At 36.6% G+C, this 27705-nt stretch overlaps 1 protein-coding gene across 4 annotated transcripts in view; it reads left to right on the forward strand.

Annotated features, from left to right (window-relative positions):
• Window positions 1-27705, forward strand: part of LOC121425582 (1-phosphatidylinositol 4,5-bisphosphate phosphodiesterase epsilon-1-like) — a 122662-nt gene that overhangs the window by 16723 nt on the left and 78234 nt on the right. For all 4 annotated transcript variants that reach the window (XM_041621676.1, XM_041621677.1, XM_041621679.1 and 1 more), the window contains exons 2-9: window positions 1864-2054; window positions 7139-8206; window positions 12077-12362; window positions 15607-15848; window positions 16506-16621; window positions 19042-19156; window positions 20359-20898; window positions 24489-25190. In XM_041621676.1, the coding sequence (XP_041477610.1) occupies window positions 1864-2054; window positions 7139-8206; window positions 12077-12362; window positions 15607-15848; window positions 16506-16621; window positions 19042-19156; window positions 20359-20898; window positions 24489-25190 (3260 nt within the window). The remainder of the gene's footprint in view (window positions 1-1863; window positions 2055-7138; window positions 8207-12076; window positions 12363-15606; window positions 15849-16505; window positions 16622-19041; window positions 19157-20358; window positions 20899-24488; window positions 25191-27705) is intronic.

Raw genomic sequence — 27705 nt, forward strand, 5'->3', positions numbered from 1 at the left:
GTGGAAGGTTCATTGCTCGTTTCCAATATTGACACGATGGCTACGACCTAAAAGATATGACTCGAACCATTTCAAAGCCGTGTCAATAATCCCAAGTCAATGTTCAAAACGATTTATATCATGTCTAATGGTGTTAAAAGCTGACGATAAGTCTTGTAAAATCAAAATAACCTCTTCACCCTTGTCTAATGACATCAGAATATTTTGTAACCTAAAGTAAAGCTGTTTCAACGCCTTAAAAGAAATGTCTCAGAATTACACTTCACGTAAGATGTCGTATGTTTTCGTGGTCTATGAATATAGCCATGGTTGTAATAATGTAAAAAGAGTGTGAAACACTAACAAATTTGTTTTAATAACGTGTCACTTTTAGCCACGCAGTAGTAGAGTATCTCTTAAAAGGGAGCAAAGTTTAGTTTGGTCTCGCCTGCATAGCAGAGCGAGACTATATAGGCGCCACTTTTCTGAACGGCGGCGGCGTCAACATGGAAGTCTTAACCAAGGTTAAGTTTTTGAAATGTCATCATAAATTGCGAAGTATGTGGACCCAGTTCATGACACGTGGACATAACGATAATCAAGTACTATATTACTTAACATCCTGTCTGAATTTCAGGTCACATGACCAAGGTCAAATGTCTTCTAGGGTCAATGAACTTAGACCATGTTGGGAATCAACCTCGAAATCTTAACTAAGGTTAAGTTTTTGGAATGTTGTCATAACTGTAAAAGTTTATTAACCAAGTTCCATGAAACTTAAACATAAGTGTGATGGTGTATCACTGAATATCCTGCTTGAGTTTCAGGCCACGTGATTAAGGTCAAAGGTCTTTTAGGGTTAATGAACTTTGGCCATGTTTGGGTATTTCTTGACTTGCCATCATACCTTTAAAAGATTATGGATCTAGTTCAATAAACCTGGACATAAGAGCAATCAGGTATCACCGAGCATCTTGTGCGAGATTTAGGTCACATGACCAAGGTCTAAGGTCATTTAGGGTCAATTAAAATTTGGCAATGTTGGGGGTTTGCTGAATTACCATCATAACCATGACAGTTTTAGATCTAGTTCATGAAACATGAACATAAGAATAATCAAGTATCATTGAACATCCTGGATGAGCTTCAGGTCATATGACCCAGGTCAAAGGTCATTTAGGATCGACGAATGTAGCATTTCATATCTTATGAATGTCGTTTGTTGTGAATAATAATTCAATAGTTGATTTTCAAAGTCCGCTCTGTTGCTATATTTAATGGCGTAATGCAGGCGAGACTGCCAGAGGCGTTTAACTTGTTTTTGCATTCTGCGCAGTATATGGATTCATCGAAAAAAATTGTGATTTTTTTTTATTTTGATCGTACTTGTTGGGGTAAGTTATTTTTCACTACAACTCTTTTATGTTTCCCGATATTAATTAAATTGAAATAAAAGTTTAAGTTTTCAATTGTCATCCCAGGATCGAAACTGTGGTCACTATATAGAGAAAGACGTATTGTATTTTATAGTTGCCCTCTTCTTCATTTTGTAGGTTTCATTCTTTCACCCGAAAAATACTTATAAAGGTATTTCCAGATCATGAATTCCATTTTCCCCATTGTTCTGTAAATCATTCGTTAAAGTGTTTTCTTTTGTTTCTCGAAGCTCATAGTGTCAGTTTAAAATTTGGAACTTTGAATTTCCACAAGAAACATATTACAGTGTTTGAATGCAAACTTTATCAACATCGAGACTTCAAAGACGTCTCTTTAAAACAATTTCACTGCCTTTCTAAATGAATATTATGATGGATTGTTTTTCCTTTTTGTTTTGTTAATTTGTTATATTTAAATCACACTTCATGTTTCTTTCCTTGTTAACAGATGAGTGTTACGAAGCCTTGTTGGCAGAGCAGAGTGTTGAGACACTAAAACGTCTTTCTGGGAATAATGAATGCATTCCGCTCCTTCTTAATCGCCTACCACATTGTGTACCTCGTCTGTTAACATTAGCCAACAGTCTAGGAGAAGAAATTAGCCAGAGTATCAGTCAAATCGTTCTCAATCTTACACAGGTATGTAAATATTTTGTATTCTTAAACAACATTGATTAGACTACTTGGTAAATTAATGTCTTGTCAATATTTAGACATCCGGACCCCGTCTTACAAAACGTCGAGATAGATTAAAATCAGACTCAAATTACTATTGATCTGGAACACCTATCTGTGAGCTACATGAATGTTTGAGTTTAATCTGAATCAAAGGACTTCGCACACCTTACGACTGTTACACGATCCGATTTTGGAACAAATCGTATTTTGCTTATTTTCTGAAAATGTGAATTAAAAAGTATTTCTTGATTTGAGGTTCAAATTAACTGTAAGAGTACAAATGTATGGGTAATGTAAAGTGTGGATGATTGCAAGCATTAAGTAAGTAATCTTGAGTAAAGGTCAAGTTGGTTTCAAATCGTTAATCATACGATTGCTATGGCGTCATGACGACTCGATATTCAATTCGCTTTTATTCAACCAGGATGGTAGAATAATCGCAGATTTTTTCAATAAGTGTTCGTATGGTGATTTAGAACTTTTAACTAAAATGTTTTACGTTTTAATATTCGCATAAAATGTACTAATTTTATTCTAAAATCGCATCGCAGGCCAATCGTAAGGTGTGCGATGGGCTGTGTAAGACAGGGCACTGGTTATTATTGCATATGGCTCCGGCCAAAATGTCTGCTAAATAAGGGGAAATCGAAAATGTTGCAACGTTTGCTTACATTGTTTATTATTATTCATGTGTTGAATTAAGCTATTGCACTATAGGTCCGAGATAATTTTAGTAGTACAGGGAACAAAGCCATTGTGAAAAATTAGCACAATGCTTGGTGTTATTGAAGAGAGAAGGAGAGAGACATAGAGAGAGGTATAGAGAAAGAAAGAAAGAAAGAAAGGAAGGAAGAAAGAAAGAAAGAAAGAAAGAAAGGGGGAGGGGAGATTATTTACAACAATATTCAACTACAGCTCCTAATGACCTATAACGAATAAGAATAATTAAGGTAGAGTTGCAGAAAGGGAGGATTTTTAAATAAATGGATGGGAAACATCCCAAAAGAGCGAAAGGAATCAGACGAAAGAAAGAAACATAAAGAAAGCCCCCCCCCAAAAAAAAAATAAATATATGGATATAGAAATAAAGCTGATATTCACAATAAGGAACTGCCTTTGGTGGTTACAGCTTTCCTTCAAAAGAAAAAGATAATTGTTACCCGGTGTATCTTCTTAGTTATGTCATGCCTGTGTTATGAATGATTGATTCACATTCGTCGTATCTTTGTTGCTAAGCACGCCATGATAATCTAGGTAAATATTGACACCATTTTGTTTCCCGCTCATTACGAATGCAGCTATATGAGGGGATCTTCATGCTCATTACCCGCCAATGAGGGTGGTCTGTAAACAGGTTGTATGGCAAGTCCAGAAGAAATAACGTTGATATAATGAGCTGAAAGTTGTATTCAAAAGGGGACTTTTTTAAAGCTGTACAAGTATTAGCAGCTAGCATTTTTATTGTTGTATGAAATTGATATCCATTGGCATTTGACATATCTTTATGAAGTATGAAAACAACATAATGACTACAGGATGCACCGATGAATTGAAATCTTACATCGCTGAATACAAGGTTATTACATAAATATGTATATTTAATATCTGTCACGTTTACCCTTTAACAGAAAGTGGGTGGGGGCAGGGGGTGTGACAGTGCTCTTATGGTTTATTCAAGGAGTAAAACAATGAGAGAATAAACACAAAGAAAACGGAAGAAAGAATATCATATACCAAGAAAATAATGATATAAAAGAGATCTGAGTAGTGGAACTTTATGCTACAGCTCTTATTGAGAAAAATTGATGTCACCTTTAGGACATCCTACCTTCTCTCAAAATGTTAGTATCCGTAGTCTCCATAAACAGCCCATGCAGTGACTTATGGGGGCACAAATCTAAATCGGCAAAATGTATATATTGTATACGGAAGCTTCTAAAGGAAGATTTTACTGGCATGTGAATTCTCTACGATAATCCTCATGATGCGGGGAATAACCCCTTTAATACTTCAAGCCACATTTCATTCGATCGACTCGCCCGCTCAATCAATCGCCTCTAAATTAGTATCGGGGTCCGGTTTTTTGGTCGGTCTCGTCTCGTCTCGTTAACCATACAGCACGGGAAGAGGTGGGCGAAATTGAATAAATGTTATTAGAACTCTGACTAAGACGAAGAACAGATGTTCATGTTGACAGTCAGTCCAAGCAGAAATGAAATACTGCAAACCTCTCACCCATGAAATGTAATCGTATGATAAAATGATGGAGTACTAATGAAGGGGAACGATTCGATTCCGGGGAAGAGGGGCAGATTTGTTTCCATATTCATCAGGTTTAAACTCGCAATATATATACCTATTCGTCGTGTAAAGGAATCAGTGGATTGCGTTTTTAAGGTCATGCTTGGTAAATGAAAAAAACTTGTAAATTTCGACAAAAACATTACACAAGAGAGAGAGATTTAGGGGAAGGGGGGGGGGGGAGAGACACACACACATTGACACATACACAGAAATAGGGGGTGAGACGGAGATATGCGAATAGGGGAGACTAAAATAACGCAAATTGCTGTTTTTAGACGATGTGGATTAAATTTGTTCATATTAATCATGCTGATGGAATACCATCCGTAAACCCAATTTATATCTATCGTATAGACCCATCCCCACCTGTGAAATAAGATGCCATGTACTCCATCGATGAAATCACGTGATCAACATGCTTTGATTTCCAAGAAAGACAGGATGTTTTTCGGATCAAATTGCTCAAATTGTGAACAGGTTCATCATGATTATCATACACAGACAATGCAATTGAATATTTTTTCAGGAAGAGTCTTGCTTAATATTCGCAGTCTTGTGAATCTGTGGGCCCTAATTTATAACCGGTTTTCATTTCATATTTGATAGTCTGAATTGTTCTGGTTTTAAACGATTTCATGCCAATTCTGATTCAATAAACATGACAACTTGTAATTTTGGATGATTAATCCCTGTATTATCAAAGTGATTAAGGAAAATATTAAATTTCAGTGGTTTCTGATATACTAACGCCGAGTTGATAAATTTTCCGCAGAGAAATGTGCCCAAATTATTATTCAACTTTGTCGGACTCCAATAAAATACAAATGACAGGACAGAAAATCTTGATGAAAAAGTTAAATTTAGCACATATATATGTTAATAGGCACAGACTGACATTGCTCCGGCCATTTTGTATGCCCACTGCGTCGGTGAATTGTCTAAAACCGCTTTCGAAGTAGTCACTTTTTTTATGCCAACATGCTTTATGGGAAAGTTTGATTCTATGATGCAACATATCTATCTTAAGACTTATGACTTCTCTTCACATCTTTCGTAACACAAAAAAGTCATGGAAACCTTTCACTTTTTGGATGCATAAGTAATTCGGTTTTCATTTTTTCTTTCAGATCTTCTCAGTTTATATCCTGTGGCATGTTGACTTCCTCATTTGTATTTATACTAATCATTTCATTTACTATGACTCACCCTTTTCCATCTATAACAGCAACTGCTACAAATTTAAAGGTCAAGTACACCTCAGCAAAATGTTGATTTGAATCCATAGAGAAAAATCAGACAAGAACAATACTGAAAATTTCATCAAAATCAGATGTAAAATAAGAAAGTTATTATATTTCAAATTCTGCTTATTTTTAACAAACTAGCTATATGAACGAGCCAGTTACATCCAAATGAGAGAGTCGATGATGTCACTCACTCACTATTTCTTTTGTTTTTTATTGTTTGAATTATACAATATTTCAATTTTTACGAATTTGACGATTAGGACCTCCTTACCTGAAGCACAAAATATTAAATAATGGAATTCCAAGTGTTCAGGGAGGAATGAAACTTCATTTCACATGACAATTACGAGAAAATGAAAAAAAAAATCATATTTCAAATGATAAAATACAAAAGCAATAGTGAGTGAGTGATGTAATCAGTTCCTCATTTGCATAGCGACCGAGATGTGCATATAACTGTTTTGTTAAAAATAAGCGGAATTTTGAAATGTCATAACTTTTTTATTTTACATCCGATTTTGATGAAATTTTCAGCAATGTGCTTGTCTGATTTTTCTCTTTTTATTCAAGTCAAGTTTTTGTTTAGGTGGACTTGTCCTTTAAGAATCAAAGAGAGAAAGAGAGAGAGGGAGTGAGAGAGCGAGAGGGAGGAGAAAGAGTGGGAGGAGAGAGGGGAGAGAATAAGTGAGAGGATGACAACGATGAAGAATGGGGAGCAATAGAGACAAACATACAATTTATTGTAATTCATGAATGAAAAGCGATTGTGTTTTCCGGGGGGGGGGGGGGTCATGAAAGGACTTTTCGGACGTTTTATCCGACAGTTACCATAGGAACAAGGCCTCTTAGCCAATCAAAATCAGGAAAAGATGTAAGATCTGACAACTTGTCGGATGAAAATGTTGATGAAATGCTCTCCAGGTGTACATAAAAATCATTAGTTGATAGGGTTTTTTTTCGTGAGTTAAGGTCGCACTTGCATTCAGGTTGCTATGTTTCGCCTATTTGAAATTAGAAAACGACTTTTTGACATTCTAACACGGTGTGGATAAATGAAGATGTCGCCACGGGCGAGGATTTTTGTTTTTGTTGACAAAAAATGATTAGATTGAGAAAGAAGGCAAAAAGGGAGGAGGGGAAAGGGTGAAAAACTTCGAACTCGACATACTCCTCTATCCTATTACCGGGGACATTTTCGACTGCTGCTGCATGCCTGACGCAAGTTACTCTTGCTTGATATACAAGCCTTCATTTACAAATGGAGACTTTACGATTCTCGCGCTCCTGATAATTTACAATGGGAATTTCTTAGTGCATGCATAATGTAGGATTTGCAGGTAAAATAGACTTCAATCTAGCTGGCATGTCGAATAGATTACGGTACGCTGTCAGTGATGTTGCATTAGGTGATTATACGTCTCAAGGGCTTCCATCGACTCAGGCAGTATCTACTTGATAACTCATGTTTTATCATTATGTTTTGTTTATATACAGTTGATAAAAGACGACTTGGAGGAAGGTCTCTTGTTTGAAGTGCCGTATGGATCTGCCCAGAGGGAAGAGAGTTGGGAACATTTGGCCAGCTTGTGCAAGTTGGCTGTGTTGCTGTTTCCTGCGTCAGGCTCGGTTCGTCTAGCAGCCATCGTGACCTACAATCAGGTGCTTGAAACATTCCTAATGATGGGGGACCAACAGACAGCGCAGAGGAGACTAGGTCTCTCGCGCCAAAATGCGGAGGATGCCAAAGATGGCCCGTCCTCCCTCGAACCATCGGAACCCAAATCACCCAAGAGGGGTGGATTCGTGCAATCATTACGTAACAGTTTCAGACGGAAATCGTCATCGAGTATCGGACCAAAGCAGGACTCACTCTCACCGAAGTCCGCAGAGAAATCAAAGTACCTGCAGGTCGAGAGTGCAGTTGATAAGGACAATCTTTCTACATTCCAGACCACATCTTTGTCAGCAGTCCTGACAACCCTAAACCAGGTTGTAGCCCGTGATGACCGCATTGCCCAACTGAAGGCGGTCATCTGTAGGAATATACCAGAAACGGACATGACGATGATTCCTAGAACTGGTCCAGGAAGTCGGCGAGGTGTATTTAGTCATCGGACATCTTACACCTCACATGGACACCGGGACGATTCCAACCAACCGGTGGTTCAGGCGGCACTCCGCTTGTTATCTTCATTAGATATTAACCTCCTATTAGAATGTATCCAGACCGTCGGCATCGCTCCTGCCACACCCTCATCCAATACCAAACTCCACATTTATACGACTAAGCCCAGGGAGAAGACTGACTGTAAAGCCAAAGGATTCCCGACCACATCTATCCCAGGGATTCGGATATCCCAATCCGATGATGACAATCTCGATAGTCCTCACAAGACTAGTGATAAAACTAAACCAAACAGTACCGATCCTGTGCGACAGGCTAGGATTCTATCAGCGCGTGCTCTGCTAACCATTGCTAGCTTGCCAAGCACCAGAAGAGCCCTTGTTAGGGTGGAACATCTTCATAGACTCTTAAACGTCTTGGAGCCGACAGGAGACAAGGTAAGAACCGGGGAATCATTTCTTGAAGCAAAGAATCCGTGACTTCACAGTGATTTGTTATATATGCTACTGCAAATCCTTGCATCTAATCGGCTGGAAGCCAACTCTTATACGTGAAAATTATTGACAAAACTTTTCATGAAATGTTCCTCTCGTATCACTTGCTAAATGTATGTACTATTAATTGTGCAAAGATGTAGCGATGTGTCAAGATTGTATTGTTTATAATTTTACTTGCTATATGCAACGTTTTCCAGAAGCAGGTGGGAATATGCAAAAAAAAGCAACCATTTACGATTTTTTAAATAATATATTATGCATACACAATGTGCATGTCTCATCAACTTCATTACTAATGCATAAATCGTAAAAGCGTGGGTTGCGCTGGGTTGAACGACATTATGAGACTCTCCGCCGTCAAACAGAGTATTTCTAAACACTTAAAACTTGTTCCTTTATATTCTATGTAATATACTTACATCGTGGTGTTATATCACGTCTTTATTCAAGATCATATGGAAGATAAAATTACATAAGTACCAGGCCTGGCAACTTATCGGTTTTGCCGGCAGATTAATTTTCCATAATAACTTGCAATAAATTAAAGGCCGTGAAATAGACCCCGCCTCGTATTTCATCTACGAATAGGGTAAGGTTTTAGGATAATATTGCTACTATATGATAATATTATTTTACTTTTCTATACTACTACCACCACCACCAATACTACTACTACTACTATTACTACTACTACTACTATTACTACTACTACCACCAATACTACTACTACTACTACTACTAAAACTACTTCTACTACTACTACTACTACTACTACTACTACTACTACTACTACTACTACTACTACTACTACTACTACAACTACTACCACTACTACCACCACCACCACCAATACTGCTACTACTACCACCAATACTACTACTACTACTACTGCTACTACCAATACTAATACTACCACCACCACTTCTACTACTACTATCGAAATTGTGTTGGTGTCCAATGGGCGTACTCTGTATCATTTTTTAATTTTTAACGTGCAAGAGGATATGTCCAAATTTGAAAATAAATCATCCACATTTGCATTGAAAATAAATTATTCTTACCTGCAATATCATTATGTTGTATTTAAGTGCATAGTTAAAAAGCAATGTTAAAGTTATTTTAGCGAATTGACACCAATTCTTTAAAATGAGTAAAGATGTTACATTTAAAAGAAAACTAAACGAATAAGTAAAATTAATGAAAACAAAAAATTTAACGCCAACGTAAACAACTTTTTTCAAGTCATAAAAATCTGGGGGAACGTGAGTCATTATGATAACTTACAAAAAGACGAAATAACGAAATAATCTTTTTCTCAGGTAGAGACAAAAACATAATACTAACTAATCATTGGCAGGATAGATCCATATTTGAACTTTGTGCCATCAAAGTGCAATCTGTCTCATCTCGGGTTTATTCTCCGATACTCTGTGATAATAATCAATCGTGGCTCGTCGCTCTGAAATCGAGAATCATACAATATTCATGTCATGTATGGATAATTATTGAGAGTGTTCGTAGGCTTTATTGACGGTGATTAATAAGCCAAAGGCTTCCACATCCCCGACTTACGTCATTGGTTTGTATCAAAGATTAATGGAGGTAGACCCTGCAAGGTCACTGACAAGGTCATAAACATTTATAATGTTTGATGGATTGATTTTAAATTCACTATTCCTCCCTGGCTATCCCATTCTCATTTCACTTGCTGTAGTTGGTAAAAGTAATTAAGGAGAGAGAAAAACTAAGATCAGGGGATGATATGTAAAATGCCCTGTATGTTATATTGATGCCCATTTTACCAAGTCTCAAACTTTTCAATATTACTACTTATCTTAATAATCAAATCACACCCTTTTTTTGCGGAAATTTTATTAGGGCATTGTATTATTCCAATTATCAAATTTACTAGCATGTGAATTGCAACACGCAGAGGTTTAGGCGTGATATAACAGAATATTTATCCTGATAAACAATTTACAGAATCTCTATTTGTGCTTTAACTTAATATACATTTCAGTGATACTTATTTGTGTGATTTCGTCACTGAATGAGAGGCTGGCCAACGGGGGGGGGGGGGGGGGGGTGGGATGTGTTACAAGAAAACATATGCAATCAATTGCCAAAATTCTGATGAAATTTTACAATCAATAGATCAGTTTTAGCTAAAGCAAATCATTTTACACGCCATGTTGCAAGATCAGTAACCAATTAGAAATTGTGATTAATTGCAAGACATTAATTTAGGGGCCCCCAATTAAAGTTGCAATTGATCGTAAGTAATTGTAACGCCCTCTAAGCGTGCTATGTGTTAGAAAGGAATTAATAAATAAAGGGGGGGGGTCTCCAAACAATCAACATTTATGATCGTAACCATGGTAACCATTTAAGCAGCCTTAGGATATAGCTTACATGTAGGTTGAAAAGCATGAAGTGGACTTTGAAGAAAACTTCGCGATTTCAGATTGCTTAATTAGCATTACTACTAAACATTTAATATCATGAGAGGAAATGTGTGTTGAGAATGGCGAAACAATCCCGCACTGGTTTCATCTTCGATTTTCCCTAATTTTGATTTTTTTTTCTTCTCACTACCACCCCCATAAATTTTTATCTGAACGTGCAACATCTCACCTCGTATCTACAACTCCATAACACTTATAAAGCTTTTATTTTCATGTAAAACTGTAAAATTGAATCCATCATGAATCTAAACATTCGAGATTTTATCAGAGAGATCAAGGATAGGACGTGAATAAGTTTTTCAGAATTGATGTCAAAGTTAAATTAAAAAAAATATATTATGCAATAGCTACTCCTGAAGCCATTGCAATGTATCAAAAGATGTAACATGTAGAAATTGTCCAACTTAAATAATTATGTCTGAGCATCATCATTCAGGGAGATAATGTCTATCATGTTTATGTTTTACTATGTTTCTCATGGAGAAAAAATAACCATGTATCTAATCATGGAGTATTGTTTTCATCACGATGTAATCATCTTTAAAAAGCGTTGCAATGTACTCGCTGGTATTTCTTTAACAGTAATTAAAATCTAATGCTTTATCTATGAAGATATGTGTTTCCTTCCCCCACGCCTTGGAGTATAATCTTCTTTAGGATCCTATAGTTACGGGAAACCTTACAAAAATGTAATCATGGTGATTGATGCGATAGAGCAAACAGTTCCAAAAGATAGTTTGGAATAAGCATCTGTTTAGAAAAAAGGGTAAAAACAAACATCACTTGGATGGCTGTGCTGTGAACTAAGTTTATTCAAGATGAACGCAAATCAAATAAAAACATAGCTCAGGTAGTCTAACTTCATTGCGTGCAGTGAGCTATTTGTTGTATCACTTAATTTCTAATAGTTAATAGCTGATGCTTCTACGGTTTTTCTGTAAAAAAAAAATCAATACAAGTCATTTCAATTCAAACGACTTTACGGATATCAAGTTATTTCATCATGTGAAAATAAAATGTTGCAATTGTTGTTGAAAAAAAGAAGAAGTGTGTCTCCGTGATTTGCTATTCATGTAGATCCATTAGTCCGCTACGTTCTAAACGCTGGAGGGTCTAGGTAAGCTCGTCTGTGATGATGGGCGTGTCTAGTTAACCGAGAGGGGAAAATCCCACCGATTTATCAAAGGGAAAACCCCTTTTGTGATAAGCGCATGCGTACATTATCCTCGGGCACGTCGTAGAGAAAAGTCTCGGGGAGTCGCGATAGGGCATGAAAGTGTACTTTGACTTTGAGTGATTATGATTTTTTTTTTTAATCTTCATTTTCCCTCTCTTTGTGGTGTAGCAATTCTTGTGTTTAATTCTTCAAGTCTTGGAGAGTTTGTCACTCGACCCACATAACCACGCACCGATGCAGGCTGCAGGTTTAGCTCATCGCTTGGAAAGTATTCTCAAGTTACAGCGAACGGAGACCACGGAACCAGAGGAAAGCGTACCGGGCCAGTCCTGGGGGCCAGCAGACAGTAAAGTGCTACATCACATCCAGCTGCATGCTGGGAGGATTCTCGTGTATCACGGTTTTATTGAACAACTTCAAAGGCACACTCAGGCATCCATCTTAGAATTAGAAGGTAGAACTTATTTTTTTTTAGTGAATCAGTTGTTTCGTAAACTTGCATCAGTGTAGTCAGTTGAACTTGTTTGTAGCATGCAAGTTGAAAAAAAAATCTAATATAGCCCTCAACTAGGACTGGTCGAGGCCCTAAATAATTATTACTGATTTAAATGCAGGTCATTTCAAAGTAGGCCTTGCCCCTTAAAAGCCACTGCCTCATGCAACAAGTAGTACTTGAAATTGATAGTGTGGAGCACTTTGTACATTTTGAATGTTCCATGGTCTTGATCAATGTTCAGGATTAAGGAAAGTTATGAAGTAACTGAGTGATCGAGTGAGTGAGTAATATACTTAGGTAAGTAAGTATGTAAGACTTGTGTGATAATAAATGTTTAGATTGTGGGTACCATTAGCAAGACAAAAATATTACGTTTAAAGTTGATTATCAGATGTGAACTATTGCATTCCAGTACAAACAGAGAGTATAATCTGGTACATCAGCTCTGTTTGGTAGAAATTAGACCTCTCTGGGAAGGTGTACAAACCTGGAACAAACCACTCTTTTCATTGTTAATGTGAAAGTGGGGAACTTTCGCTCTTGGGCTATTGGGGCAAGAATGACGGACATCAATCTGTTGAGTGCCAATGACCTTCTCTGCGATTGTTCTCTGCGATTTCATTGTTAATGTGAAAGTGGGGAACTTTCGCTCTAGGGCTATTGGGGCAAGAACGACGGACATCAATCTGTTGAGTGCAAATGACCTTCTCTGCGATATAAAAACAGTTTTCCTTGCTCTCTCAGGCAACCTATGCAAAACTAATTATGTATTCAAGCACTTCAACTTGTGTTGGTTATTTCATGGGTTGAAAATGTGACAACTATCAATTTACCCAAATCTGTTCCCTGATTTAAAACAATTCCACATTTTTTAACCCTTAATTTATATAAGATGTGGATTATATAAAAATGCTATTAAGAAAACCCAAGACTTTTTATGTAAGATAAAGTGTAAGGTGCCAGTAATTCACTGGCTTAAGCATGTTCAAAATGTTAGTAGTTCATTTTCAACAAGTAGTAATATTTACACACTAATATTAAGGTTATTGAGCACTGGGTATATTCTCCATTAATAATATAAAAAAAAATAATGCTTTATGATAAATGTGTCATGAGTTCATTAGAATGAAATTGGCAAAGATGAAAATTTGTACTTTTAAAAGATTTTATTACCCCTTTGAAGAGAGAGAGAGAGGGGGGGGGGGGCTTATTTGATTCTGTGTTCTACTTTGATGCCAGTATTGAATGCAAAGTTTACCTTGCTGAGGTCCTTTAACCGTGTCAGCCATGAAGTTGAATTATTCAAGGTAACCTGAGCTTGTAAAGTGTCAGGTCGTGATTGAGAAATATTGATGTAATTCATAGCACTCAGCATGTCATTGATTGGAGAGCCTTCAACTTCAACATGGGTGAGACTGATGTTATCACACCTAAGAGAGGAGACAGGGGAGTGTTCATAAAACTCTTGCTTCTTCTTTGATGAAAACCTTGGATACGTTCTGCTGCATCTATAGTTTCTCGTAATAATTAAAAGTCATAATGAATACTTGAAGGGGAAGTTCACCCCGACAAAATGCCAATTTAAAATTGAAAAAAAATATAATGAAAAATATTGGCGAAGGTTTGAGGAAAATCCATCAAAAACAAAGAAGCTATTAGAATTTTAATCATTTAGTTTGTTATGTCATATGCAAGCAGCTTTCGTACATATTGTATGGTAAAAAAATAATGAAATGTAATTTTATCAGAAAATTTAAAAGGTTTATTCACAAAGGTGGTTTTGAAAACCCACGGTTGAGTCCATGGATTATGCAGATTTCCTGTATAAATTACGCTTATTTTACCAAGTATTATTATAACAAAATTCCAATGCTAATGTGCGCTTTTGTCACAGTGCGCCAAGTTGACGCCTGTTGCCGTGGTAATTCACGCTATATTATTCATGAGTCGACTGTTTTGAATTAATGAGTCCACTCTTCAAACAGTTGACGCATGAATAGAATAGTGTATCTAACCATGTTAACAGGTGTCAATATGGCGCACTGTGACAAAAGCGCGCATCAGCATTGGACATTTTTATACACACGCCTGATACACGCTAAATTAAAGGTCAAGTCCACCTCAGAAAAATGTTGATTTGAATCAATAGAGAAAAATCAGACAAGCACAATGCTGAAGATTTCATCAAAATCGGATGTAAAATAAGAAAGTTATGTCATTTCAAAGTTTTTCTTATTCTTAACGAAATAGTTATATGAACGAGCCAGTTACATCCAAATGAGAGAGTTGATGATGTCACTCACTCACTATTTCTTTTGTTTTTTATTGTTTGAATTATACAATATTTCAATTTTTTACGAATTTGACGATTAGGACCTCCTTGCCTGAAGCACAAAATGTTAAAATAATGGAATTCCATGTGTTTAGGGAGGAATGAAACTTCATTTCACATGACAATGACGAGAAAATAAAAATATTTCATATTTCAAACAATAAAAAACAAAAGAAAAAATGAGTGAATGACATCATCGACTCTTTCATTTGGATGTAGCTGGCTCGTTCATATAACTGTTTTTGTGAAATGAAGCAAAATTTTGAAATGTCATAACTTTCTTATTTTACATCCGATTTTGATGAAATTTTCAGTGTTATGCTTGTTGAATTTTTCTCTTTTTATTCAAATCAAGTTTTTGTTGGGGTGGACTTGTCCTTTAAGCATTATTTATACAGGAAATCTGCATAAACCATTGATTCAACCATGGGTTTTTAAAACCACCTTTGAGAATTCAGGCCATTGTGTCTCATCCACCTGGATCTGCAACTGAGTTTAAATGATATTTCAGTTGAATAACAAATCATTATTGTAAATTTGAATGTCTCCATCAATATTATACTATTGATACGATCTCTATTATCACTCTGTCATAATCTTTAAATTGTTAAATGCACATGTAATCACCCTATTTTTCTATTCTATCCAATTGATTCACTTAACAGAAACAGATTAACTATTCAAGGAAGAAAAATAACTCTTATATTATCAATGTTTTAATTTTTTACCTGAGTGCTACGAGAGCCTAGTAATGAGGATGAATGGGATATTTTCAGCCGTGCTTGGCTGGCCATTTTTACTTCATTCTACAAAGGACTTTGATAACTGAAGACTAATGAAAAAAAATTGTTTTATTTAATATTTCTTCAGCTAAAGTATGCGGACAGGATGTATCGGAGTATGAGTATGCTTGCTTCAGATTGAGGATTCAACAAGCCAAGGATATACCCCCTGCTACATCCTTAGAACGTCTAGTCTTGCTATCACTCAGTCAAGGTGAACGCGGCAGTAGGTCGCCCTCTGTTGTCTCGTCAGAGAGACTGTCTCCCATCCCGGCGAAGCGAACGTGCCTCGCAGTGGAGGTTCAGTCACTGCAAATAGACAGCGAGGAGGTACATCACGATTTTTTATTTTAAAAATGAAAATAGAATAAATATGTCCTGTTTAGTTCGCTTGTGATGGTGAATGGTAAACGATATTATTTGATTATGTTCTATGAGCTTTATAATGTCAAATGGGAATTTTCACTTTGTTATCATTTTTAAGCTCATCCTTTCAACCCACATTTATTATCTTCTAGGATCAGTCAGAAAATGTGTAAGAAGTTAAGAACCTTTAAAATTTGAACTGCAAATAAAATCTTGATAACAAATTGTGGTTAAACAGTAAATATCCTACATTGCTGCCCAATAAATGTTTTTTATTGATTAATCAAATATGCAATTCTTTACTATTTTTGTGAACTACAGTATGAGCATTGTCAGTACGGTACCCCAGGAATTTCTGTACAAAATTTGAAAGAGGAGAAAATGCAATGTATTTAATAATTGAAGTGATTATTAGATATTTTGTTCTCTGTTTTGTGCTGTATATGTTTTTATCAAGATTATTTTAGAATATGATATTTAGATGGGCTAGAAGAGGATGTGCTTAAAAATATAAGTCACAAAGTAAAGAAGTTTTTAAGCACCACTTTACGATATCGAAGATAGGCCTACAGTTTTGGTTGACATTGTCCCTTATTTCGATATTCATTTCATTTACCACAGACTAGTAGTATAGGTCATGGAATTCCACAGCGAGAGATTGAGATTGAACGTCCAGATGGAGGCTGCCCTCTCTTGGAAAGTTTACCTGTTTGTGTCCCACCTCCTATTGCATTCAGGTCAGTATTCAGGACCATAACAGAATTTACAGAGCTGCCAAGTAGTACTGATTTTCCGTATTTAGTACTGAAAATAGAGAAGAATACTGATGGTTTCATGCAAAATACTGATTTCTTAAGTTTCAGTTTGTGTGTTGTCCTATGGTCTTCCTGTGAAAATACTAATTTCCTCACCAAAATACTGATTTTAAGCCTTGAAAATACTGAAATGTTCTTGTTCAAGTTGGCAGCTCTGCAGAAAGGTTATTTTTGTTAAGTATGACAGATGCATCTCAATTTGATCCAAACCAATATAATTTTGCAGGTTCTCATCTATGCTATAAACCCTTAATTGACAAAAGATTCATAATACAACAATGAGTAATTCGGGTGATCAATCAAGTTGGATATTATTCCCACACAAATCCCTTATTTTTCAAAAATAGAATACTCACCCTGCAAAGTGACTCTTATCACCTTCCACATACTTGCACTCTCCTTGCTCAGAGAACAGTGGCTTTTGAAGGATTCATATTTTGGAATGGTCTCCCCCATGATGTGGTACATAGTACCTCACTAAATATTTTCAGACATAAATTGAAAGTGATGTTGTTTAATTCTTTTAATTTTCCTGTGTAGGTTATAAAGTAACTTCTACAAATATTGCTAGTACGCTAGTGGCAAACACATTTTTATGGACACTCTTTAAATACCGACAGTTGTAATATTTTGGCCCTTCTTATTGTAATCGAATCATTTTACTGTCCTCTCCTACATAATAGACTTCATATTTTGGGGGATCCTGCTGACTGAACAAGCGTTGCTTTTTTATGCAGGTTCTCTCATATTTCACGATGATTTAAATTGTCTTTGATTTCAAATTGCTGTATTTTTATATGAATGATGCCATGTCTGAATTGTACATCATGTTAATTCTTCTGATGTTGTTTTTGTATTATGTTCATAATTATTTGAAAAATGTGAAATAAAGTCAAAAATCAAATGCTTTCAAATTTAATGGTGCTTGGTTGCTACTCAGTATGTTTGTGTGTTGATAAGGAAAGAATGAAATAGAAGTGTGAAAATACACCTCTATTTAATTACTTCTCTAATCAGATCCTTTTAGAATGTGGATTTTCAATTAAAAGATTACATACATGTGTATAAAGTGAATACATCATTCCTTTTTTTAAATTTCTTGTTCCAGATATGAAATTGAATAATTGTACATTCTGTAAGCTATACATTTATATGTAAACAAATGTTGTTATATATATCATAGGCTGTTATTTGATTCAGTAATATATGTGTAGATATGGGTATAAATCTACTTCTTGTGCAAAAAGTGAAAAATATATCTAGATTCCATCTACATTCATCCTTTGACATTACAAACATATATACATTTTTGCATTTCAGCACTCATAATCAGTCATTTATAAGGGCAACTTTTGTTGAAGTATTTAAAACAAGGAGGCCAATTTTGTCAATATCCTGGTAATTTGGAATACATGCATGTATATATCCAATCTGAATATTCATGATTTAACCTCGGGATGCCGGTCATCTTGTCATAATGCCTTCGTTTTTTGTTACCATGGTAACTGTACAGGCTGTATGCCATATAAGGTCATGCCAGTGTTTGAAAGAGAGAGAGAGGGACAGAGATGGCTGGAGCAGGGGAAATGTCCTATGCCAGACTATTGGCGTGATCAGGCGGAGGGCAATAAAGCAAACACCCCTTGAACATCATTAAAAGAGTCTCAGTAAATTGTGTTATTAAGCTCAATACGAACTGTATTTCGTGTTTCATGATGCAACCTGTCAGTGATTTTCGCAGACAAATTTCCTCTTGGGCAAATCAGATGCAGGGATTTAGGTAGCTTATAACATACACTAGTTAGTGAAAACTGGCTCTTTTGTTCCATGAAAAGCTCCCAGGGAATAGGCCAAATAGTCCATGTACACAAAGTGTAGGCATAATTGTTTTGTTCCCTAGAATGAAGGGAGAGGAGGTATTACGATGGGGTTGGATGGGGGGGGGGGGTGGCTGAGAAATTGAAGCAAAAAGGAATAACAGCACACTGTTGATGAAGAGAGCATAAAAGGAAAGAAAGATTAAACACTGGGAATGAGAACTTTTATCAGTTTCAGATATTACATAAGATGTTTTAAAAAAAAACATAAATGTGAATAATCACCATTTATGCACTGAATTATTTTATCCAGGGTGATATAGGAATGCCTTCAGCACCTAGTTAGGTGAATTCATGTGTGCAATATAAATTCCCTATATTATTGAATGCAGGATATTGCTACATATATGCAAGTCAGTAAACTAAAGAACATAGACTTATATTCATCTACACGATAAACTGCAACCAGAAAGTTTCTTGTATTTCTTGTGATCAATCTTTATTTCATTGTAATTATAATTGTAGAGTTTTACAGCACATTCTCTTGGCTACCAGTGGAGGAAAGAGACGAGGATTGTTTGCTATGAATACCAGCAGCAGTGGTAGCGCAAATAATTCCAAGAGGATACTTCAAGAAAAGGTAAAAACCTCGATATTCTATTATAAACTATTAATAACAAGTTGATACATACTAGGCTTCTTTCTTGCTTGTACAACCCCCTCTTTCAAAATACATAATGTTGTGGTTCTTCATTCTTTTTTGCTTGACAAATTCTTGAGGCATTTTTTGGCCAATCCTACCACCAAGTGCTACTTCTTAGTTGGAAAGAGCAATTATTTCACACAAAGAGACGTGACCCCTCCAAAAACCAGCTTGTAGGGCTTGTTTTGTGTTATAGATTCTCAACTTTAATTAAATCCATGTCATATCTCATGATCCAAATCATCCAGAATCTGATCTTGCATAGAAAAAACCTTGGTAATCTTTAATTACATGTACATTGCACTTCCTCTACGGTAATTGAACACTATCTTGAATCTTAGCCAAATATAGAAATTAGGTTATTATATTTCTTCAGTCGCTGCCATTTCCTTGAAGAATTATCTTTGTTATCCAAGATTTAATTTGATTTTGAAATCTTGAGTGCTATTAAGAGACGGACCTGTTTTACCAATTTTGTAATGGATATATAAAGTTCACACCTGTTGCGTTCTCTCACTAGTAATGACTACACCAAGACAGTGTTTTACAGTAGTACATGTATCTATTCCACGAGTCTGTAATCTAGCGCTATCACCTGCTCAATGCTGGATTGAATGGGAATAAACTTCTTAAGACAGAAATGCTGGAATTTTCATTCTGTGTTGTAGCGTAAAGAAGTGCGCCTTATCCCTTTATCCACTAGACAGATGATTATGCATGCGTTTTTCCGGATTTATCGTTTGCCATTTACATGTAAGTTAACGCCTATGGGGAAATCAGTGATGTAAGTTGAGATACAATACATGTAAGTATGATATTTTGTATCATAGTTGTTCCAATCAATTTTTTTTAACCTTCAGGAGGTCTTTAGTATTACTTGTTCTTCTGACTTACTTTTTTTATCAATTTTTTGGTGCAGATTTTTTTTTATGAAATTTATATATTTATCATTTTATTGACTGTATTTTCACACATGTTTAACTCAGTTTTATATTCTTTTCTCGGATATTGTTACCTAAATGATAACAACTACTTTCATAAATGTTTCAGGAAAGTCAATAAGCTTAATAAATAATCATTTTTTTCTGATTATATGTGCATAATTGATAAAACTGCTTACATTGTGTTTCCATGAACAGGTTCTTCAAATGATCCGGCGATGGGTAGAAAACATTCCAGAAGACTTTCTTCAAGACAAGCTGATGAGGTCTGAAGCCACCAAGCTCCTGCAACGACTACGCCTTCTGGGACTCTCAGGACATCCTCTGGCTGATCAGTTGTCCCTTCTCTACCAACAACAAGAGGATACCCTGTCCCTACGCAGCCTTGGAGGTCGCTTCCGTAACCACCATCACCACCACCATGCCCACATCTCCCGAACCTTTTCCTCTCCCGCGGTCAGAGCCAGCATCCAGAGCGCTCCTCCCCTCATCATGGGTTCACCCGTTGGGGAGACTTCGTCAGCGGATAAACTCTCGCTTCAGTCATTCCCTGGGTCCTACAAGAACATGGGTTCTGCTAACTACATCCATAAGGTGACTGGGAATCGGTCTTTGACTGGATCCAGTACATCCAGTCTGACCTCCTTGAACAGTGTTCAGGGTGTTGGTCAGATTTCTCTTGTGGATAGATCAACGGTTCTGCTGACTTCTGAAGATCTTCACTGCCTTTATCAGAGGGTAAGAATCATATTGTTTCAAATACTTTTTTAATCTGCAGGTATGTAATGCATTTTCCATGTCTATGTTCACCTGCCCTTTTTTAGATGCAGATGTTTAGACATTCTCTTTAGTATTGACCGTCTGTCGGGCTTGTGGAAGTCTTGTTTATTCTATAATTTGAGAGAAGCTGTCATGGATGCTGGGTCACCAAAGTAAGGAAGGCATCTTTGGAGATGGATATGTCTTGAGAGGAGCGAAGGGAGTTGTTAGTTGGTTGCCTGATAAGTAACTTATAAGGTTACAAGCTTAGATAGAAAAGACAGAGCAGGGTCATGAATAATTTCGAAGACCTGTACAGAAGGAATTTTTAATCAATCTGTCTACTTGACAGATAGACCAATAATAATTGGGCTTTTTGCCGCAGAACTGTGATGATCCTTAGACAAGTCTGGCATTAGCATTTAGTATTGTAGAACACTTGGTTGCAGTGACATATAAATATAGAACCTATGCAGGAATGGATCCAGCAGGATGAGACAATAGTTTTGAGAGGTCAACTTCTGTGCAGAAAACTGTATGTCTCCTATATAATTATTTTGTGCCTAATCTGGCTGGATCCGAGCCTGCTCCAAAAACTTGTTGAACTATCATCATCACGTAAATTGGTGTGACTTTGTATAGCTGGTCACATAATGTAGTGCTCAGATAATGCAGGAGGAAATGATGATGATGAACCTTGTAAAAACAGCATTTCGGTCAATTAGAATCATCCTCCTTTTGAAGACTGACAATGCATTTTTGTCTCACCTGCATAGCAGAGTGAGACTATAGGCGCCGCTTTTCTGACGGCGACGGCGGCGGCCTCAACATCAAATCTTAACTATTCAAGTTTTTGAAATGACATCATAACTTAGAAAGTATATGGACCTAGTTCATGAAACTTGGCCATAAGATTAATCACATATTACTAAACATCCTGATAGAGTTTCATGTCACATGACCAAGGTCAAAGGTCATTTAGGGTCAATGAACTTAGACCATGTTGGGGAATCAACATCAAAATCTTAACCTGAGGTTAAGTTTTTGAAATGTCATTATAACTTAGAAAATATATGGACCTAGTTCATTAAACTTGGACATAAGGTCAATCATGTATCACTAAATATCCTGCATGAGTTTCATGTCACATGACCAAGGTCAAAGGTCATTTAGGGTCAATGAACTTTGGCCGATTTGGGGGTATCTGTTGAATTACAATCAAAACTTTAAAAGTTTTTGGATCTGATTCATGAAACTAGGACATAATAGTAATCAAGTATCACTGAACATCCTGTGCAAGTTTCAGGTCACATGATCAAGGTCAAAGGTCATTTAGGGTCAATGAACTTTGGCCGAATTGGGACGTATTTGTTGAATTACCATCATAACTTTGAAAGTATGTTGGTCTAGTTCATAAAACTTGGACATAAGAGTAATCAAGTATCACTGAACATCCTGTGCGCATTTTAGGTCACATGACCAAGGTCAAAGGTCAATGAACTTTGGCCATAATGGGGGTATCTGTTGAATTACCATCCTAACTTTGCAAGTTTATTGATCTGACTTTTGAAACTTGGACATAAGAGTAATCAAGTATCACTGAATATCCTGTGCAAGTTTCAGGTCACATGATCCAGGTCAAAGGTCATGTGAGGTCGATGAATTTTATCCACATTGGGGGTATTTGTTGAATTACCATCCTACAGTGTATCTCTGTAAGTGTATTGGTCTAGTTCATAAAACGTGGAAATAAGAGAAACCAAGTATCACTGAACATCGTGTGCGAGTTATAGTAGTTTTCAAAATCAGCAATGCTGCTATGTTGAATCGCGTGATGCAGGTGAGACAGCCAGAGGCATTCCACTTGTTATGACATACACCTTCGTAGTGGAATTTTTGTGAAAATACAAAGACGAGTTAATGGATCATAGCCTTTGAAGAATATGTTCATGTAGGTATTTTCATTCATTCCCAACTGGGATGGGTCTTGCTGAACAACGGACGGATTGTTGAGATTGCATACCGCCCTCAAGCCAATGTCTGTGCACTAATAAGTCAACAAAGCCAAGGAAATAAAATGTAATTGTTAAGCAAACATGACCCATGGGTGTATAAACCACAAATCAGTGTGGGTATGATTGAACAATCCACTGTGTAATAACCGGTCAATCAGTTTAGATATATCTTTGATAAATTCACACATGTGGAAAAGAATGAATCTATTGATGAATAGGCTTTAATAAAGCAGCTATGAGAAAGATTTGTTTTGCAAAGTGATTTTTATTATCTATTTTATGTGTCTATGTGGATTTTGTTGAATATTTCTGTTATTTTCTTTCACACCAGTTGGTTTTATCATTGTACTTAATGATCGTATATGATGATATATATGTTTTTTGTTTGGTTTATATTTAGATATGATTGAAGAGCTCCTTTATGTTTGATATATTGTTTTCTTTAAATCCTATTTGGTATGTAGGCCTAAGCTTATTCTATGCCTGTTGCTTACAAAATGGGAATTCCTTGAATGTTTGTTGAGTACTGATCGCAGTAATCATTAAAAGTTTCCAATGAAATTTGACCCTTTGTCTCCATGAGTAAATGGGTTATACTGGATAGAGAGATCCCTCATTAAAGCCAACTACTGCTGGGACTAAACGTCTTACATATTACCAATCAGAGCAAATAATTTTCCTGCTGTGCGAGGATGGAGAGAGAGGGAGAGAGATCTAGAGACGCAGAGACAGAGTTAGGAGACTATATTGAGTCAGAGATAGACAGAGATAGAAGGGGAGAGAGAGGCAGACAGAGAGGAGAGCGATACATAAAAATAAACAGGCAGAGAGAAGAGAGAGAGAATGAGACTAAGACATACTGACAGACAGAGAGAGGGAGAGAGGGAGGGAGATGGATAGATAGGAGAGAAAATGACAAAGATATACAGGTAGAGTAGAGAGACCGAGATATGCTGACACAGACAGAGTCTTGAGAGAGACAGAGACAGACAGTTACAGATATAAAGAGAAAAAGGGAGAGACGAGAGTACAAAAAAGGGAAAGAAAAGGCGTTATAATGTCCAGCCGAGGCAGGTATTGAACTTACACCGTGAGTGAGTCAGAAATTTTTGCGGTTACTCCCATGGGTGGACATGTGGTTAGTAAATAATCAACCAAAAAGCAAGGAAATGTATGCAAACAAACCCATACTGGTGGCAGTTCTCTATCCTTAAACTCTGTTGTTTTGTACAAAATAACGAACCTTAACAAATTGCACTGTGAGCTGATTTTCTTTTGACTTCGCGTCTTGTGATATATACACAAGTTTTGTAAGGTTTCACAAGGATGTAAGTTGTTTTTTCTTTTCCGTTTTAACTATTTTGCTGTTAAAAATTGATGATGTCCAATCCATGCTAAGATTTAAAAAGATATTTTGATGGGTTCTTCATTTTGTGCAGTGATTTATGAATTTCATGGCACCTGCTTGCATCCCTAAGAAGATAGTGTTGATACTGTACGACTGTTCTGTATTTTCACTGCTAATTGATTTGGTGTATTTTATTGTGCTACCAGTTGCAGAAGTCTGTCCTTGATGGAAGCTTACCCTGCAGTCAGGAAGATGCTGCCAAACTAGCCGCTATACAGATCATCATCAATAACCTGACATCCTTTCACCAGAAGAAAAGCCAGTCAACTCCATCCAGTCCTGCCAGTCATACATTCCTCCAGACCAATGCTACAGCTACAAGTACCCAGAAGCTTTCCAGTTCCAGTTCCAGCAACCGTACCTTGGTAGATTCAGAACCTGAATGGCACTGCTATGGGGTGGACCACATAGCAACAAGAGAGACCAGTATCTTGGACAGTGGACCTGGTCCTAGCGTTGGGTTCTTTGCCTCGGCTCAAAGGCGTTTATCCCGCCAGAGCTCGAAGCAAGACTCCTCACCTCTAGGACATTCCTTGCAGTCAGGACGGAAGGCTTCATCAGCAGATGTGGGTAGCGAAATCACGGAGAGGAGTTTGTTGGATAAGATATCTGTGGATTCTATCAAACTGTGCTTACCATATGGATGTTCAGGATCGAAGGTTGTCCAGAAGGCAGTCAAGAAGTTCCATACGACGTATACTACGGTGATGGGTGACCTCAAGGAATCTACCTCAGGGAAGATTCACCATGCCAAGCAGCTCTATGTGGATCTTTGTAAGAGGATACCATCCTTCAACAGTAAGGTGTTTCACGTCAAGGAATTGTACGGACATAGACTCAAGAAGAAGGTAGGACCAATATTCCTTCATTTTTGTAAAAAAAGTACATTGATGACCTCATAAAATAGTAAAATACCACCTCCCTTTCCCCTTTGTTGAAATAGCAAAACATTTAAAATTCCACATATCAACTGTCACAGTCTATGCTGCACTCTGATTGTTTAGCCAGGAAGCTCACACACTGTAATATGCAGCTATAACACTTTCGGGTTCCCTCATTGACACAATTTTATTGTGCCAGTTTATGACAATACGGGGCATGAAATGCATCGTTGGTTCATACCATTATCCCGACTAGTTCACGACATGCGCGTGAAATGCACGTCTCTCGTGCCATGGCACGACTTGGCCCAAAGAGGTTGCGCACAGTTTACGAATAGTTCACGCCAATAATCCCCAAAATGTTTCATTCCATGATTTTAGGAATTTTAAATTTTTGGCACGACGCTTGACTTCAAGCATTGTTCCGTACTGGCCTGCATACTCTACGACGTGGAACGACTTGGCAAGACTCGATGTGTGAACTAGTTGTGAACTATTCGGGCCCCAAAATCATGCAAGTGTAATAGCTACCATATACTCATATTGAAATCTTTTAGGTTCTTCATATGAGTGATTTCATACCAAAGTACATAACCCAATGCTCTTACTTTGAATTTGGTACCCACAGGCAAAATGTGGGCAGGGTCATTGTTGCCATGATAAAATTGTATTTATTTGTCAAATTTCTGTGTGAGCTCTGCATGCATATATCGCAATGATGGATGATGCGATTGGTTCGGGGGATACATGTGCTCGGCCGTGCGACCCGCCGAGCATCTCTAGTTTTAGCCATTTCTGAATCGACCTTACTCATGCAAATTTTTCTTATAGTGACACCTATCCTCAATTTTAAGCTTCTTGTATGCAAAATGACAATATGCAGATATTACTCTTGCACAGCAACATGCAATCCTCAGGTCAAAATTTTGGCAAGCATGGTACATAGTTTGAAAACACTCGCTGTACAAATAATAAGGTAGCATCATGAGCCTCATGAGATTTGAGATCTTGCAACTTTACTTGAGATAACAATAAAGAGTTTTGCTAAAATGCACAGAATGACAAAGTCAAGAACATGTGTAAATATTATAAAGTTAGAGAGATGCATGATGTCAGGTGAAATGTATACAGCACATAATGGTAGGGAACATGCATTATATAGCACACAATATGAAGGGAATGTGAGAAGAAAGTTGTAGAAAAGAAAAAAAATATGTTCCTGGCTTCAATCATGCTGAAGCTTTATTAAAAGACAAGTTCAGCCCAACACTAAAAAAAGTTCAAATCAATTAAAAGAAAATAATCCAACGAGCATAACACTGAAAATTTCATCAAAATCGGATGTAAAATGAGAAAGTTATGACATATTAAAATTTTGCTTGATTTCACAAAACAGTTCTCTGCACATCTTGATCGGTATGCAAATGAGCAGACTAATAATGTCATCCACTCACTATTTCTTATGTATTTTATTATATGAAATATTGCTAATTTTTTCCTCATTGTCAAATGAAACAAAGATTAATTCCTCCCTGAACATATGGAATTTACATACAGTAGCTTTATTTTGATACTGTATGGTTCCGCCAAGTTGGCCCTTATTGTCAAATCTGTAGAAACTTGAATACCATAATGTATGATTCAAACAATAAAAAACAAAGGAAAAAGTGATTGATGGACATCATTGACTGCCTCTTGGCATTTCACTGAGTTATGCATATAGCTGTTTCTGTGAAAAATAAGCGAAACTTTAAAATGTCACAATTTTCTTACTTTACATCTGATTTTGATGAAATTTTTAGCATTATGCTAGCTTGATTTTTCTCTATCTATTCAAATCAACATTTTTCTGGTTGGACTTGACCTTTAAAAAGAGTATCATATTGCATACTTTGTGCTTAGACTGATTAGCATTTAAATACCATTATAATTAATAAAATTATTTCATTTAATCAAGAAATATGCTTCTTAGAATGTTAAAAAAACAGGTTTGGTGGAAAAAGCTTGAATGACTTTTACGAGGTTGGTCTATAGATATAATTGGTTAGTAATTATAAAGTTCTAAACTTTTCAAACTTGTTTTGTTGTTTTAGAGAAAGAGAGAGGGGTTTCAAGAAAGGGGATAAAATTCGTAAAAAATGAAGGAGAATCGATAATGATGGAAGGGGGAGGGAAGAGGATGAGGTTAAGGTTCAGCGACTGTTGAAATTATTGCCCCCCACTTCAATTCTTCGCTTGCGACTTTAAATTTCTATGATTGATTTGTTGTGAAGTCAGTATCTGTTGATGGTGTATGAGGAATGCGGTTTGTTTATATCCCGGATCCATTTGACATGACGCTCTCAATAGAACTTAGCTGTCAAACGACCTTCAGAGCTAGAAGGGCATTCACTACACCTTAGAGCATAGAGTTAGCACCCTTCTGCCTCTGATACACAGATGATATGAGAGCTATATACTGTGTGTTGAATGAGCTATCGGG

This window comes from Lytechinus variegatus, chromosome 12 (genome assembly GCF_018143015.1).
Source record: "Lytechinus variegatus isolate NC3 chromosome 12, Lvar_3.0, whole genome shotgun sequence".
NCBI lineage: Eukaryota > Metazoa > Echinodermata > Echinoidea > Temnopleuroida > Toxopneustidae > Lytechinus > Lytechinus variegatus.